The 16606-nt window shown below is 40.4% G+C and overlaps 1 protein-coding gene across 1 annotated transcript in view; it reads right to left on the bottom strand.

Moving 5' to 3' along the window:
- Nucleotides 1-215: 215 nt before the first annotated feature.
- The window catches only part of hs3st4 (heparan sulfate (glucosamine) 3-O-sulfotransferase 4), a 74878-nt gene continuing 58487 nt past the window's right edge, over nucleotides 216-16606 (bottom strand). The window contains exon 2 of the mRNA XM_054606806.1: nucleotides 216-870. Within this exon, the coding sequence (XP_054462781.1) occupies nucleotides 216-870 (655 nt within the window). The remainder of the gene's footprint in view (nucleotides 871-16606) is intronic.

Genomic DNA, 16606 nt, shown 5'->3' with positions numbered 1-16606 from the left:
ATTTACAATAATGATTTGCCATCATATCAACAACATTAGTATTGAAGGGAGAGAAAAAGCATGTCAGTAAACTCTTGCTAATGGATACAGACACTGCAATGACGGCCATGATTGATTGGCGTGCTCAAGCACTCTCTCTGAAGACGAAGCGAGACAATAGTAGTTTTATTGAAGAAGGCTGGTGGTGTGGCTGCGCCGTGCCATGCCGCAGTCCGCTAGTCCTGAGAGCTACGAGTTCCACTGTCCTCCTCCAGCTCCCATTCAAAGTTCTGGCCGGTCATTTGGTAGAACATCATGTTAAAGGGTTTGTAGAACTTGTGCAGCCGCCGAATCACGTCCGGGTCGATTTTCGGGTGAGTTCTCCCTTTAGACTTGCCCAGGCATCTGGGAGTGCTGCTGTCCTCCGGCTTCTTCAGGCACGGAAATCCTTTAGTTTTATTAAAGTAAAAGTGTTTGTCTGTGACGATCCGTTTGAGGCCCAAGAAGTCCTGCACTTTGGCCATCTCGCCCGCGGGATCCACAATTAGCCTCTCCCCGCTAACAAAGTGCATTTGGGAGAGCGGGAAATACTGCATCCAGCTCTCCAAGTGGAGCGCATATATTCCTATACGCAACGCACTCCATGAGGCGTCTATGAGACCCAGCGTCCGGTTCTTAAAAGCCAGAACCTCAAAGGTGGGGATCTCGGGTTTCTTGGATAAAGTCTGTGTGTAGTCTGAAATGGCTCTGGTGACAGGATTACGCACCACTATAATAAGCTTGATGTCCCTGGCCATGGTGTGGATGCGCTTCGGGGCATGGTTAGTCACAAAGTAGCTGGGCGTCTTCTCCATGGTGATCTGCCCTTCCAGCGTCGAAGGCATCAGGTCTCTGGAAACACAAACAGGGAAAGAGAGAGAGAGCATCAGCTTAGCGCAGTATTCTCCTCTACACCTCTTGCAGTGCAAATGAAATACCCAAGGACACAGCGTGAGCAAATTTGGTACATTTATTAAGCAGTACATTATCTGAAATTACAAGGGAAAATAGCAGTTATTAACACTGGACGTTATGTTGTGAGGAGAAACATACAGCTAATTACACCCATGGAGTAATGTACGAGAGATAAAAGAAAGAAGATGAAACGGCAGGCAAGCAAGTATGCTCATTGCTTAATTGACTCCATCTGTGTTACTCCAGGAGCTGTTTTGGAACTTTAATAATGAGTTCGCTGCATATCATTAATACTGGGGTGCCTGGGGTATTGTTTTGTCATACATTTATTATGCATGCAAGGCTCACACTCCGAACAGGCAGTTTCTTATGCACATGCACTTCCCCTGCAATGGGGCTTCGCGTCTCCTTTGCAGGCTTCGCGTCTCCTGTCTGTGCTGCGTTTAAGGTTCGGGGCTGTTCATTGAAGGCAGCGATGATTAAATTATCAGAATCAAGGTAATAATTTGTAGTACAATAGAAGTGTCCCCGACTTGAGAAATTCATCTCCACAGGAAGCAAATTGCCATTGCAACAAACATTATGTTAATCTGTGTTTTGTGTTGATGAGTTGAAGGAGACAATACCCAGTATATCATACGCACAGAAGCAAGTCTTGTTTCACCACTTTCTATTTTTGTATCAATAATAAAGCATAATATTCGCCTTCAGCAAATCCTTATCAAATGTTTACACTGATGTTCATTCCAATCTGTGCTGTTTTCTTTGTTTCTAGGCTATGTGATTCAGTGCGAAATTGGTACTTTAAATCCTCTGTAAGACACGCTTTATGTTTCACTACTAACAAGTACGGGCACAGGAGCTTCACAATATAATGAAGTTATACTAAATCCGAGCATGAGCACAGTTTTTCCCCCAAATTAAGTAATGTTTGCTTGGAAATTAATGTAGGAACAGCCAACCTAAAGATCCAAACTATTCCATTCGGAGAGTTGCAGCGTTTGATCCGGAAAGATTCTCCATAATTCTGGGATGAAAGCTATTTCTTTCTCGACGCGTCGTTTTATTTTCACCCTAAGGCTACCCTGCACCACAAACCTACAGTTGTAACGATATAGTCACATCAATCATTTGCATCTTGGACATATTCTAAATTAACTGTTCTCCGGCAAAGAATCCAATTTACTCTGCAAAACATAAGAGCTGTTATGCACATATCGACCACCCTCACACACACACACACACACACACACACACACACACACACACACACACACACACACACACACACACACACACACACACACACACACACACACACACACACACACACACGCACCCATGGATACTGGGCTGAAAGTCTCACAAGTGGCCTGGTAATTGCATCTCAGTAACAGTATTGCCTTCCTGATGGGTAATTTCCCTCTGGATTGTGTTTGTCTCTTGACAGCATAGAACTGTGGTTACTTCTGGGCCTGTAATGGGATATTAAACATATCAACTGATAGCATAGTGACTAGAAAGAGTATTAATTTTCATTATATTCCATCACTTTCCACACTTCCTCCCTCGCAGTAATGAATGGCTAAAGATTTTTCTAACCTTTCAAGGACTTCAGCTCAGTCTGCTGTTTAACTCAACTCTGAAGTGCAGTAGGTGGTCCGAGGGTGCAAACATAACCATGAATGGTAATAAAAACACACCTTGAAACAACCGATATCCTACTGTATGGACCTGAGCTGTGGCGTCTCACTGCTTATGTGCTGTGCATCTCTGGAGCAGATCCAATTGACAGGACATACGTACACTGTTCAAGGTTACCGTTTCGAAGGCATGAACAAAACAATCGTTTGTCCACATTGGCTCAACACTTAGCGTCATGCATTTAATTAAGCAACAATGGGATCTGCACAAGCCAAATACTTTATGTTACAGAGAAACCGTTTTGATTGGGAATCAGTCATGGATCATGTACGTCTGAAATGTCAGCGGGACAACGAAGCGAGACGGATATCAAAATGCTGATAAACAAGCTAATTTCTCCGTGCATTTGCAAACGACTCCTCTGGCCTTGCAGTCTAGTGGAACCGGAGTAAACAAGAGCAAACTGTTAGCTCTGCTTCTTTTTTGTTTTTTTACTTCTTCATATCAGCTGCACAGCTCGACACGGGTCATTCAGGTGGGTAGGTAAATGAAATCCATAGCGCTAAAGAGGCCCTGCGAACCATCTGCTGTTTACTGCCTCAGACTGAGGACGTTCAATGTGGAAGGTTTTATTTACATTGAAAACAGAAGGGTGAAGAAAAAAGGCGCCTCGTACTGAGAGCATTTGAGTAACTTTTAATGATCTCTACGGTGGGAGGCATGCAAGGGAATTACCTTTGTTGCTTTGAGAGATGTTTTAGATGCAAGTAAATAATACAGACAGACTTTTTTATACTTCACTGAACAGAAAATAGTCATTAAATTTCCTCGTAAAACAGCTGAATGAAGTCGCATAACATTACAGTTCTGTAATTCATAAAAAAAAAAACTTGCAACCTAAATCATTAAATATAAACTTGATTTTTTTTTAGTAAGGCAAATAATTAATAAAAGCAGAAGATCAACATTTTAAACTACATTTCTCCAGCTGTAGTGAGGTTGTGTGCTATCAGAGTAGGGCGGAAATCAATTTCACAAACATTCCGAATGAAACTCAGATCCGGAAGATGCCCAGTCGTCTCCAAAGGTTGATTCATCCTCCAGAACGAGCAGTTTACCCAATCGCAGCAAATCTTTGTGTTTGTAAAGACAGAAAATAATCTGCACAGATAATCACAACTCTTCATGCATAACGCCCACCGCAAAAGTGCTCTGGAACATGGCCCGGCATCCAACTCAATGTTTCATTATGTTCTGTCAAACCAGTGTACGGGGAATATTTCCAGGCATGATGAGGTGAGGGATCACGTTAATTTACATTCCCAGACACTAATAGGTCCAAGCTGTTTTATGGAGGAAGAGGGTATCTCCAGAGAAACCGAGTTGCTTCTAATAAACTCTGGCAGAGAAATAAAAGCTCCCCCAGTCTCTCATTTGGACTGATCAGGGCTCTGTAGCGGAGTATCAATCCGAGCTTCCTCCATGTCATGTCAAATACAATCAATTATTCTAAAGCAGTCCACTCATAATAAGCTCCTGAGTCCTCGGAGAGCACAGTTTTCAGACGGTGCCAGTGTTGTGGGTAGACTTCTGTGATCCACTGAACAATTCCGCAACAACAAAAAAAAAAATCACATGATAATATTGAGGTGTGACTTATACAGTCATTTTGTTTTCTGTCAATATTGAGACAGAGCAATATCTCTGGTTGGATGATGCAGGAGTCTTTTGCCCTTTTACAGAAGAAGCATATATAAAAGAGGTGATGACAGATGACAGCTGGAGTCATTTTATGTACAAGCGTTTTCTGCTAAATCTGGCATTTTCCCAGTAAACCAGCACCTTAACTGAGAGTGCAGGCAGACAATGGAGAGGATAACGATGGCATTTGTATCCAGGTGTTCCTCTGAGTCCGATTTCAAATATCAATCCAGGGTGTAAGCGGCTATTCATCAACAACAGTCAGCCAAGACATTTGAAGTGAGAGATACTGTGGTCAGTTTGCAATGAATAATCCCATTATTACACTCTGAGTGACACGTTTGCGATTACAGCAGTACAAAGAGCAAAGACATTGGTTTACTAAGAGGTGGAGGAGAGAAAAAAAAAACGGGAAAAAAAAAACGGTCGGTCAAATGAGTCATTCTTCACTCGGCTCTCAACAAGTGGATGCGAACATGTTTGGCACACATGAAAAAAACAAGCCCACAGGCCAGAGCAGAGGGTCTAGGAGGGTCTGTTATGGAGTGGGAGGCATTGTTTTGTTACGGTTAAGGTGAAGCTTTAAGGAGGAAAACAAACACAGAGTAGGCCGCCATTCTCAGGGATCAGATCAGGCTCAAGTAATGGTGGAGAGTTTGGTTTGTTTTGTTTTTCTCAACCTGAATGTGACCTTTCTGCCTGAGAGTAGCGGAAGGATCCTTTTCTTGCCTTGAAGCTCTCCACTGGATGTAGTTATGTAATATACATAGACCGACTGGAGGTTCGATTTCACATGATTTATTGTGTTGTATGTAGAGGAATGTGTCCTCCATGCATTTGCGTACAACACATGACTGCTGTATAATATTCATAGTAGACTTTTTAAGGGCCGTTATGCAGCAATACGTTTCTTTACTTTACACATTGGACCTGTCATAAACACTCACTCACTCACACCTATTATTTCTCCATGCCCTTTTATCCAATAAGAATACTTCATCTTCCTCACACATTCAGCTACTTTAATTTATCCAGTATCTCTTTCTTCGGTCACCTCTAAAATCCAACAAGTTCTCCCAACTATATGACACATTCACTCTAAAATATAGCTCGAAAGAATGCAGTCCGGTACAACAATGTTCACATTACTTCTGCATTTGCTTCTTATTGACAACAGCCACAATTGTTTTTTGCATTTCCACAAAAGGTTCTGGTCAGGTAAATTTAAAGGGGTAGTGTGTCAGATATGGTGGCATCAGGCTTGTTGGAGCTTCAGATTGCAACCAACTGGATACCCCTCGGCTCACTCTTATCTTCCCAAGACTGTGGTCACTTCCACATGTGGATGCGAAGGGTTCATAAGCAAACGAAAACCCATTCTTAGTTTTAGGTGATTATACACTAATGAAAACATAGTTATGAATATTATATTGCATTGCTCCTAATAGATTCCACGAAACACGCCGGCCCTTTTGCGCCGCTGAAAATGTATTTTCTCAATCACCTTTCTACAACGAATAATGGGATCCTACATGAACAAAATATATTCTGTCAAAGTTGGTACTTATTATTTCTCATGAGGGATTGTTATATTTATAAAAAAAATTCTCCTTGCTCTGTACTGGTTTAAAGTGGGCGGGCTCAGTTGGACAACGGTGATGTCAGTCACTGCTGAGCACCAATCAGAATGATATGATTGAGAATCTGACGACAGTTGGTGGGTTGTTTGGTCATTGTTAATCAAATTTAATAATTGATAAAACCACATCAAGATTGTGGTTCATCTGATGAGCAGAGACTTAATCTCCTATCAAACAACTCTGCCTAAATAGTCAAGAATATCTGTTTCAAAAAATAAATACTTTAGATTGGAAACAAAGCTTTTGCTTTAATAAAAAAAAAAACTAGCAGACACATATGTGTTACATACGATTCTCTGTTGTCGTACAGTGTGCCTCAGTACTCTGCTTTCATCTCCATTATCAGGGACCTTGATGGATCACAGATGACATGTCCCTGATTCCATCATCTCACCTACAAGAACACACCTTCTCAGTAATTAAATACAACATTTCTGAGCCTGGTGGGATTTCAGACAAAATTATCCCGTCAAAAATAGATGAATCTACATCATGATGGTTGGTCTCTCCTGAGTAAAGTTGGTTATAGTGACAAGTAAACCGTGTCTGTTGAATGGCAGGAACAAATGGTGAGACTAATTAAACCACAACACAGCCTCCCCATTCTAAATGAGCCCATCACACTTCTACTTCTGCAGGACTGTGGGTTTCAACAGAATAGCTGAGGACAGAAGTGACAGCTGGTCCTGATCAAAACCTTATTCCCGACTCTCTTCCTGAGATTCCCTGAAGACTGTCCCACTTCCAACAGTGGGCGAGCCAGGTACTCCTCTCCCCACATCACCAGGCTGCATCGCTGAGTTCTGAAGCTGTGTTCTGAAGCTGTGTTCGGATACACTTTGGACATAAAACATCATGAAATAAAGCGAGGCGGCGAGGGAAACTGTGGGGATGTTTGCTCAGATGTAGCACCTCGCATCATTGGTCCAAAACTGTTTATATGAGCTGGAGAATTAGTCTATTTTTAAATGTATTAAAGTGCAAGGAGAAAATGGAAGCACTCTTATCTCAAAAGCTCAGAGGATATTGTTTTTTTCAACTTCAGTGTCTAGTTTCAATATTAATGCTATAAAAAGGCACTGATGTCTCCTCACAAGCCTAGAAAAAAACATACAGTCCAAACTCTAAACCAAAAATAAAGTTCTTACATAATGACTCATCTCAAGCTGTAATACAACAGCAGCAGTCTGAGAGATGATTTTCTTCTTTTAGTGTTCTTTCCTTGTTTGTGTATTTTTCCTTTTGGATGAGCTGATGAGAGCTCATTCAATTTGATCACAATTGCCCTCAATATTCAGTTATTGATGTTGCCACTGCGAAAACAAGCATTTGTGATATGCTTGTTCTCGCTCTGCAGCGGCAGCAAACATTCACAGAGGAAATGTCAGTGTCATTTATTGATTTAGTTTGGAACACTGAGGGAGAAGAGAACATACCATTTAGTATGTTAAATAATGTGGTAAATAGAAAATAGCATCTAAAGTGATTTTTCTTTATGTTTTTTGTATCACAGATAACCTAAATACCCTGTGGAAGGTTTGACTTTTATCTATTCTAAAGATAAAATAAACAGGGTGCACCATTCAACTGGGTACTACTCTAAATTTACGGTTTTCAGTTTTGTATATATATATAGATATATATCTAGGTTTGAAGCAGCTTTTGGATCATTTTGGTTAAATTCTATGACAACAGATTCGCTGATCTTCATTAGTTGAGTTGGCCATCTGTGTGTTTGTGCCACTAACCCTGGTCTGCATGGTTCAATAATTTGTGTAAACAAAGGCAGAAATAAGCCTTCATCTCATTCAAGGCCACCCCCTGAGGACAGCGTACTACTCTAAATTTACAGGTTTTCAGTTGTGTAATAGCTGCTACAAAACCTTTTGCCCATCCAGTGAGGAGTTGGGGCAATCTCAAAAGCTAACTGCTAGCCGGTGGTAGCCCTGTCAGACGGAGCTATCGCACTCTGTACTCTCAGTGAAGCAGCTTTCAGATGGATCATTTTGGTTTAATCCAATAAACCAACTATGACAACAGACATAGACTAAGGATATATTACTGACAAGCCCTCGGAGAAGCTCTACAACTTCGATCTCTGGACTGAGGGCAGACTGGACGCTAAAGTGACTCACCATCGCCTCTATCGGAACAAGTGGGATTACAAGAAAGTATGGGTCGGACATGGCGAGAAGATAACTCTGCAGCATACTACATTTATGTAATAGGCATGAAGAATTGGTCACATTCTCTAAATTTTCTGAATGTTTTTAACTATAATCTGTGCAGATCTTGTTGCACTTTTGAAACAACAAATGATCCCTACATCTTCCAACAGAATAAACCCTTTCAAAATGTGTATTAGTTCAAAGAGAAGCACCAAACGGCCAAATGTAATTGGAAGTCACACCTGAATACGTCAGAGTCAAAGGCTAAAATTTACATCCTGGAAATGTTGCAGATCCGGCTCAGTTAAGCAGAACCAATTAATATGACAGGTTGAACATGATAGATTTCCTTGTCTGAGAAAAATGGCCAGCACTTTAGGATGCAATCATTTCACTGACGTTGACCACAGAGGAAACTTTCTCACATGAATTCTCCTCTGCTGCTCATTTAGTACGTGACATATTCATGGGATTTGAAGCCGTATTTGGATTAAGTGGCTTCATGTGAGGTGATTGGCCGATAGCAGGTGTAAAATGAAGTTTAATCTCGAAATATGAGCATTCCTGGCAGTTCTCAATCGCACATTGTGCACCAAGCCTGCAGTGAGGCAGCATCTGTCAAGATGACAAGATGATTGAAGGGCATCAATTACTGTGTGGAATAAACAAGTGGCTGCAGAAGATAAAAACTGCTTTCCATCAGAGCAACGCCATATGGCTGAACCCATCATCAGAAACAAATGGAATAAAACCGGTCATTAAAGACACCAAATGAAACAGCATCTGTGTCTGATTTCTGACAGAGCAACAGAGAGCAAAATGGATTTTTGTTTAATTTTGATTTATGATTTTATTATTCTACCTGATTCTGCCCATTTCTTGGCCTGAGGTGTGTAGTGTAGAGGAACCTTAACGGAAGGTTGTCTGTCTATCACTTTTTTTTTTATATCCAAGAGGTAATTTTTTGGCATCACTATTCGTTTAGCACCTGAACATGAACCTTTTCAAGAAATCACCTATCACAGTTACTTTTTCCTCCATTTCTTTCTCTTTCATTATGGAGCTGTATGTCAGTGTGACACCACAAAGGAGGAGGCTTCACAAACTCTTCATTGGTGTGCAGCCACCTTTGTGCCTCTACCCACTCATAAAGACAGATCTTGATTCAGACTTCAGCAATTTTCTCCTTTTTATAGAAATATAAGGTAACTCACAAGATATCAGGATGAAACTTGCAAACTGGCAAACTTGTTACATTTGGCATTCTCATATCTCAAAACAACGAGGTAATGTGTGCCATAAAACTTGTGGTGAAATGTCAGCACCGGTCTCTGTCTGCCCTGAGAACAGAAATACTACAGCTTGCTCTACATATTTTATCAACCTTAAGGTATTTACACGTTCCACCAAGGGAAGCTAGACTCTGAGTTGACTATTTATTGTTGTTCTACTAACATCATGTAAAGGTATAGCAAGAGGAATAAGTTAAATCAATAATGCATAATCAGGACCCTTTGGTTTTCACTTCCTTACGCACTTGGTTGCCCAGCAGGTCAAACTATGATGCTCCACCGAGCACGCAGTGAACACGTGGTTAACGTTGTGAATTCAAACAAAAACGCTTGCTTAGGTTTTGGCAACTAAACCACTTAGTTAGGTTGTAGGTATTTAATAGCCCTGTGCATCTCATACAGACGCTAAAGCGCAGTTCTGTCCATCTGCAGGTTCGAAAGGCCCACTGCTAGCAGAAACATCTCCGCAGTCTGAGAGGACATCCAGCCACCCTGAGAAGCAAGAACCTGAAGAAGTGCCTTCCTTCACCTGGTTTCTAAATAACCACAAATATGATTGATAACTTTGAATCCTTCCAGATAGATTTCTCCCTGGTGGCTCTGCAGGTTCTGCCTCGACTCTGGTGTTGGGTTCCTGACCTGTCAACATTGGCAATCCTTTGCCGTCTAATGTGCCATGCAGCTCCGACCTTCGACGCACCAACATGCTGAAGATTTATTCCAGCAACTATTGAGAGCAAGAAACTCTAAAAGAAAAGACTCCTTAAGATGAAAGACATTTTAAACACGCAAATGTGGCATAATGACCCCTGCTGCTGTGAAGGGGGGTGATAAGATGACTTGGCCTCCTGCTGAGAGAGACGAAGACGAGGAAGAACCGTTCAAGCCGAACCGCAGTGAGGAAGACGGCCAGGTTCCCAAAGATATCAGAGAAAGTTGAATCCAGCGAGAGTTGGAAGAGTGCGATTCAACAAACAACAATCATCAAACCAGATGCAGAGGCCTTCAGAGGAACAGCCGCAACTGCATGCAGCTTTACCTCCAATCTGCCCATCAGAGCCCAACAGTGAATTTAAATCACATTATATTAAATGTTTTTTTGTTAGATTTAGGGTATAAACGTCAAACGACGGATTGTATTTGATAAACATAAATCAATGAAATGAGTAACTGATTCTACCTGGTCACATGTGATCCTTTTTTATTTTGTTGTGATTCATCTGTCTTCATTGTACTGTTTATCCTAATTTTCATTTTCTTCATTCATTTTTATTTTATTTTATCATTTATTCATGTGTTTTCCGTTTAGCAGTTTAGCTATGTAGTCAGTGTAATAAATATTTCATTTATAAAGAATTTGATCATTTGATTTGTGTGTAATAGGTCCCTGTACACCTTGAGAAGAGCTCCTCAGCAACTCTGACATTAAGATTTAATTGATTTAATATAACATTTGAAGTCTTCCCTATTTTTCCAAGATTGGGTGGCGTCCAAAATGTAATCTTATATTAAATTCTGTTAGTTAAACTAATGGTGGCTTCTGGTTTAAGCTTAGCATCATCATTCTTTTATACGAATTTGATGGTTTATTAATCATAGTTGAATTATTAATTATAGTAACATCTTGATATAAATGTTTATTATTTATTAAACCCGCTACAAGCTACAACGCTACAGGCTGAAACCTCTGTGTTTCACGTGATCAAACTACTTCTCTACTTAAAACTGCTAAACTGCACATTGAATTTAATAATCTGTATAAAGTTGATTATTAATAAGCTGTGTTTTTTTTATTGTCATGAACCCACACATCATGACATAGATATCTGTGAATCTATGAATTTCTCCTTTTAAAAAGTAAAACATTTATCATCTTTTACAAATGAAGTTTAGTTAAAGTTGCTAGTTAAGATATTAATGAATAGTTTTGCATTTTGCTCTCTTTAACAGAGAAGAGCTTGCACCATCACCATTCTTTGAGCTCAGCAGGAATCTCACAGGGATAAATTGTGTGGGAGTCTTCCACTTCGTCATGAATTAAAATGAGGAAGGAAATGAAGATGACAAAGACACATTTCATCCGCAGCCTTTCAAATATTCCTATAATGATCAGCAGAGAAGGGTTAGCTAACTTAACCAACCGGAATCCACTTTGAATTCCCACTAAAATTAAATAAATTTAGATTCAAGAGTTCGTCTATATAGAGTCTCCAGCCTTCGGTTTTCTGGTGAGTTCCTTGGTGGATGAATGTCCGACCTCAGCAGAGTTGAGAATTGCCTCTAGCACGCTGTAACTCTCTTCACTCCATCCTGAGCCGGAGAAGACGAGGTCAGGTTCTGATTAGATTGTGTGAAAAGGCAGTCTGGTAAAAAAAAAAAAAAAAAAAGAGACAGTAAAAGAGCCTCGGATGACTCTGTAATGATCAGTTACCTCGCTATTAACACTATAGGCCTATATCTACAGTGTCCCTTACTGCTCCTTTTCAAGTCCAAAACATGTCCACATTTTCTATTAGGACTTATTTTACAGCAGTGGAGTCATAACTGAAGAAAAATGTAATTTAAGTGTAATTTCCTCTGCAGCACAAAGCCTTGTGACTCGCATTTGACCCCTTGTTATAATGGCCACTTCTGCAGCAGCACATTCATATGGAACATTAGTCGGATGTGACATATTGCTAAATAGTGCTTTAAAATGAGCTTTAAACAAAAAATCTCAATGTGTATGTTAAGTGTTTGGTCTGCAACGTCCAGCTGCAACTGGTCAGCAGTTAAATGTGACAAACGGAAAATGATTTCACTTCATGTGGGTAAGAGTGGCAGCCTTCTGCTGTGTGTGTGTGTGTGTGTGTGTGTGTGTGTGTGTGTGTGTGTGTGTGGTTTTTAGATCACCATAATATGTATGATCCTGTGCTGATAGCTCTTTGTAAACACTGTATTTCATTTTAAACATGGTGTGAATCATGTGTGATAAGTTCCTGCATAGCATATTGATACTGTCAGTAAATTGTCAGACTGCTTTTCCTGGTAATGGGATTCTCACTGAGCACTGGAGGCTTTTGAATATTATCTAGGCTCCAGATACATGTGTAATTTATAGATACATATTTGGAATATCTCCCACATACGTGTGCTTGAGAACAAGTCGTATTTGAATTAGGGAATTCTCCACGATTTTTTCTCCCACCAGACAAAAATAGATGAGATTAACCAACTCCCTCAGCCCAAAGATCTCTCACGTATGTTTTATTCACACCAAATGGACAGTGGTGTGTAGTACGCTGCAAAAGCACCTTAAATACCAATCAAACGCTGTGTGACAAGTTAAATTCTTTATAGCTGCCCTGGCAGGTCATCTGCGCAGGTTGGCCCACCCCGCTCCTCGCTGTAAAATATTAATGTTGGTTGTAGCGATTGAGAGAAAAGGGATGAAAACGGGTCTTTGGAAAACTATGACTGATTGCTAAAATGAGGTGAAGCTGACATCAGAAGGCTGCTGTGCAGATTTCAGAAGTAGCTTCCTAAATTCAGGATCTTTCAGTACATTTCTTTGCTTTGTTTGGTACTCAAATTATCTTTAAAGGAGTAATGTCTACCTGATTAGAGAATAAAGTCTCTTTCCGTCTGTGTGTGTCGTTAGTCGGGCGTCTTTGTGCTTTGTTTAACTAGCTGGGCGAAACGTGCGTGCTCTTAGTGCACGTTTGTGCATGTGAGCGTGCCCCACTGGTTAACTCATGGCTGCCCACGCACTGCACTGCGCTCATACAGCAGTCTAGATTGACAGCGTCGTCGTGAACCCTCCCGTTCACCCACAGGTAAACACTCTTAGCTCTGTCAGCACTGTTGCTGCTGTTGTTTGCGCTGCTGGCACTCAGCCATCGCCATGTAGAAGCGATAGATATGCTCAGACTTGTGTTGAGCACCTTTTTAATTCCCAAATAAAAACAACAACTACAAAACTGTTCAGAACACATCTTTATCGTATATTTCCCATTCTTCTTTAGGCTTTCATAACAGTTTAATAGCATAAAGAATGTTGTTTAGCAGTATTTATTAAAGGTCTAATAGTGATAGTAGTAGTAATAAAAGAGCTGAAAACTCAATCAATTAGTCACCACAGAAGTATGTATGTCCTGATTTCTTTGTATGAAAAATGAGCACAGACTATCACCACTAACTTCAGCAGAAGAAGCCCAGTGTTCTGAGGCCAATTGATTAAACTGTGCATCCAAAAAGCACAAAATTTGTCTCCTTGCCTCTTAGACGTGCTGCCTTCATCATGCTGTGTTCCTAATAGCTTTCACTTTGATGTTTTCAAGCAGAAAAAGGCTTGTAGTAGAAGTCCAAGTAGGAAATGAATCCATAACCAAAAATGTGTTGATCTGTGGACTTATGTATAGTACGGTAATCTTTTTGTAGGAACTTCTTCCTTAAAGTGGAAGAAGCATTTTGAAATCGACCAAACCACCAAGAAAATAAATAGATTTTTTCTGGTAATCTCCTTCAACTTATTTCAATCATTGACATCACTAATTATGTACCTTTTTTAAAGGCCCTAAGCGTTTCCTGGCCTGTTGTGCCTGTTTATCGATTGTGCTGAGAATGCTGCTGAGCATCACTATGTATTATTATTAAAAATACACCCTTTGATCCTCAGTGTAGGTGAGAGCACTAAAGGTGTACGCACACACATACTTACTAGTATGTGTTAGATGAGGAATAATTCACTTTATCATCAGTGTTTTATCAGAACAGCTGGAACAGTCCAGAGCGAGCTCTTATTTAAAGCGCAGCCTCAATCTGAGCTGCTGAAAATAATTTACAAGTGAAAGGTTTGAGAAATATAGCTTCTGGATGAGGATTTATTGCAATTCAAAAGCAAAGTGGGAAGAAAACGACTGAGCCGCTAAATGTCAATTAACTAAAAAGACATTTTTTCATATGCCAGTGCTGAAATGTCTGCTGTATCTAAAGTAGGGAAAAATGTTGACATTATGATGCTTTGATTCAGCAGAATCATGCCCAAGATAATAACTTGTAGCATAAATTAAATGTTGCTCAAAATTGAGTGTTTGCTTGAAATCGTTCACAGCTATGGAAGATGATTTGGACCTTTTGTTGCAAACAGCAGTACAGTAACAATCAGGTCTTTTGTCAAAGCACATCATGTAGAGATATTTTAAAGTGCATCATTTCATGTCCCTGTGATCTAAAATTGTGTCGGGCTTAAAGGGAGGCAGGGATGTTTGTAACATCTGGATGCATGGAAATCGGCTGCTAAGAATGTTATAATCATGCAGACAAGGCCTAAGCTGCTCCATTACGAGCTAAGCTGACCTATCAGTAGGGCTTTTGCTAATCCAAATTGTGCTTTAGCTGGCAGAGATTGCTCAATTCAAAAGGTCTGCTGGGAGGAAAAAAAGAAAAGCTTAAAAAATAGTACACCTGCCATGTGAGCTGCTATCATTTATAAGATATTAATCTCTCAGTATCATATGGGCACAAACGCCCAGCTATTTTTATTTTTTTCAGTTAGAAAAGCTCATTTTCATGGTGGATTTTCTATTTGCCTAACATATAAATGCCAGCTTTGACCAGTCCGCAGCCTTAAGCGTGCTTTCATTTGACACAAGCTTAACAGCCCCGGCTGCCATACTTACATCACACTCAAATGTGATGAGTGACAGTTATATTTACCACTGCAGACAGGGGCCAGCACAGAAAAAGTTCTTTCATGGAAGATTTACCTTTTTACATTTACATTAGTGTTTTTCTCTTATGTCTGCCAAAAAGCTCTTTAGGGTGCCATTTTCGGGGGAATGCACCCTTACATTCTTCTGCTCTATGCTTTTACTGTGACCAAATTGCAGAGGCCAGACACTTGGTTAGATGTTTAATTCCGGAGCAGGTTTGACTACAACTAATATCCGCAGCTCACACTTGGCTCCATAGATACACTGTGTTAGCCCGACTGACATGACACCGAGGAAATTAATTTGCCACAGCCATATAATGGTTGGTTATTTAATCACTGTAAGATTTAATCTAACAATTTGAGTGAAATGGGCTGCTTCTCCTCCTGGAGTTTCATACCTGCTAAGGGATTAGAGACACTATGAAAAGGACCTCAGGAAAAAAACATAAAAATGGCGACTAACCAACCACTCAATTAAAAGTCTCTTTCAGTCACGTTTTCTCAGGATCATGGCATTGCAAGCGCCTTCCCAATTCCACTATCTCAAAGACTTGCTTCTAGAGATGCTCCCATACCAATACCAGTATCAGAAATTCCTTTGATACGGCCTAAATGCTGGATCCGGGTATTTGCGAGTACAAGAGTCTATGCACTGACCCCCATCAGGCTCAATTATAAATCCTCTGCTCTGCACAGCTGCTTGAGGCATTGAGCTCGAGTAGTTAGGATCAGGATAACTCATTGGGCAGGGCTTCGGTTCTAAACAGGTTACCAGACCCTCTTAGGGCATGGAGGCCCAACCAATCCTAGCGTTTGAATAATACGGGGGTTGGATCGTGCCAAGAAAAGCAGTAGGCTTTATAATAACACACTGATATCACAATATCATATCATTTATGCTTCACAAGAACAACGACATGTGTCACTTGTGACCCAATCCGGACACCCTGCCTGATCTTTACTGCACATTTTGCTAAACATACTATTTTTTCTCTTATAATGCTTCATTGTGAACAGCAAGTCTGTGTTGAAATCAGCAGGAGAGCTAGCTACAGTTAGCTGCTAGCAGCCGGTGGGCCGCACAGTCCTGGTTGGCTAAATAACAGAGCTAATCGCTAACTCCAAGAAAATGAGTATTGGGCAAATATAAATCATAACTTTGGAATGATGTGTTTAAATGTAATCTTTTAAAATGTTGTTTTTGACAGAAACTTGAAAATATACAATTGTTTAAAGGAGGTGTTTTCACAGGAACTTTTGGGGGATCTTAACTCACTGGTGTACAGATTGGTAAAATAATCGATATCAGGAAGGAAAAACAAAACATCAAACATCTCAAATGACTGTACAGAAAGCCTCAGGACCTCTGACCCGTTTATTACGCATTATTTCTGCTGGTTACAGCCCCAAACCAACACAAAGATAGCCTTTATCGTCGAGAAAATGAACACCTCAGCTGTGAAATGGCTGTCGCAAGTCACTGAACATCTCGCATGGTTTTCAATACTCAAGATGGTAGGAGATATGAGGATG

Source organism: Anoplopoma fimbria, chromosome 11, assembly GCF_027596085.1.
Source record: "Anoplopoma fimbria isolate UVic2021 breed Golden Eagle Sablefish chromosome 11, Afim_UVic_2022, whole genome shotgun sequence".
Classification (NCBI taxonomy): domain Eukaryota; kingdom Metazoa; phylum Chordata; class Actinopteri; order Perciformes; family Anoplopomatidae; genus Anoplopoma; species Anoplopoma fimbria.
This window is presented reverse-complemented; position numbering and strand designations above follow the sequence as displayed.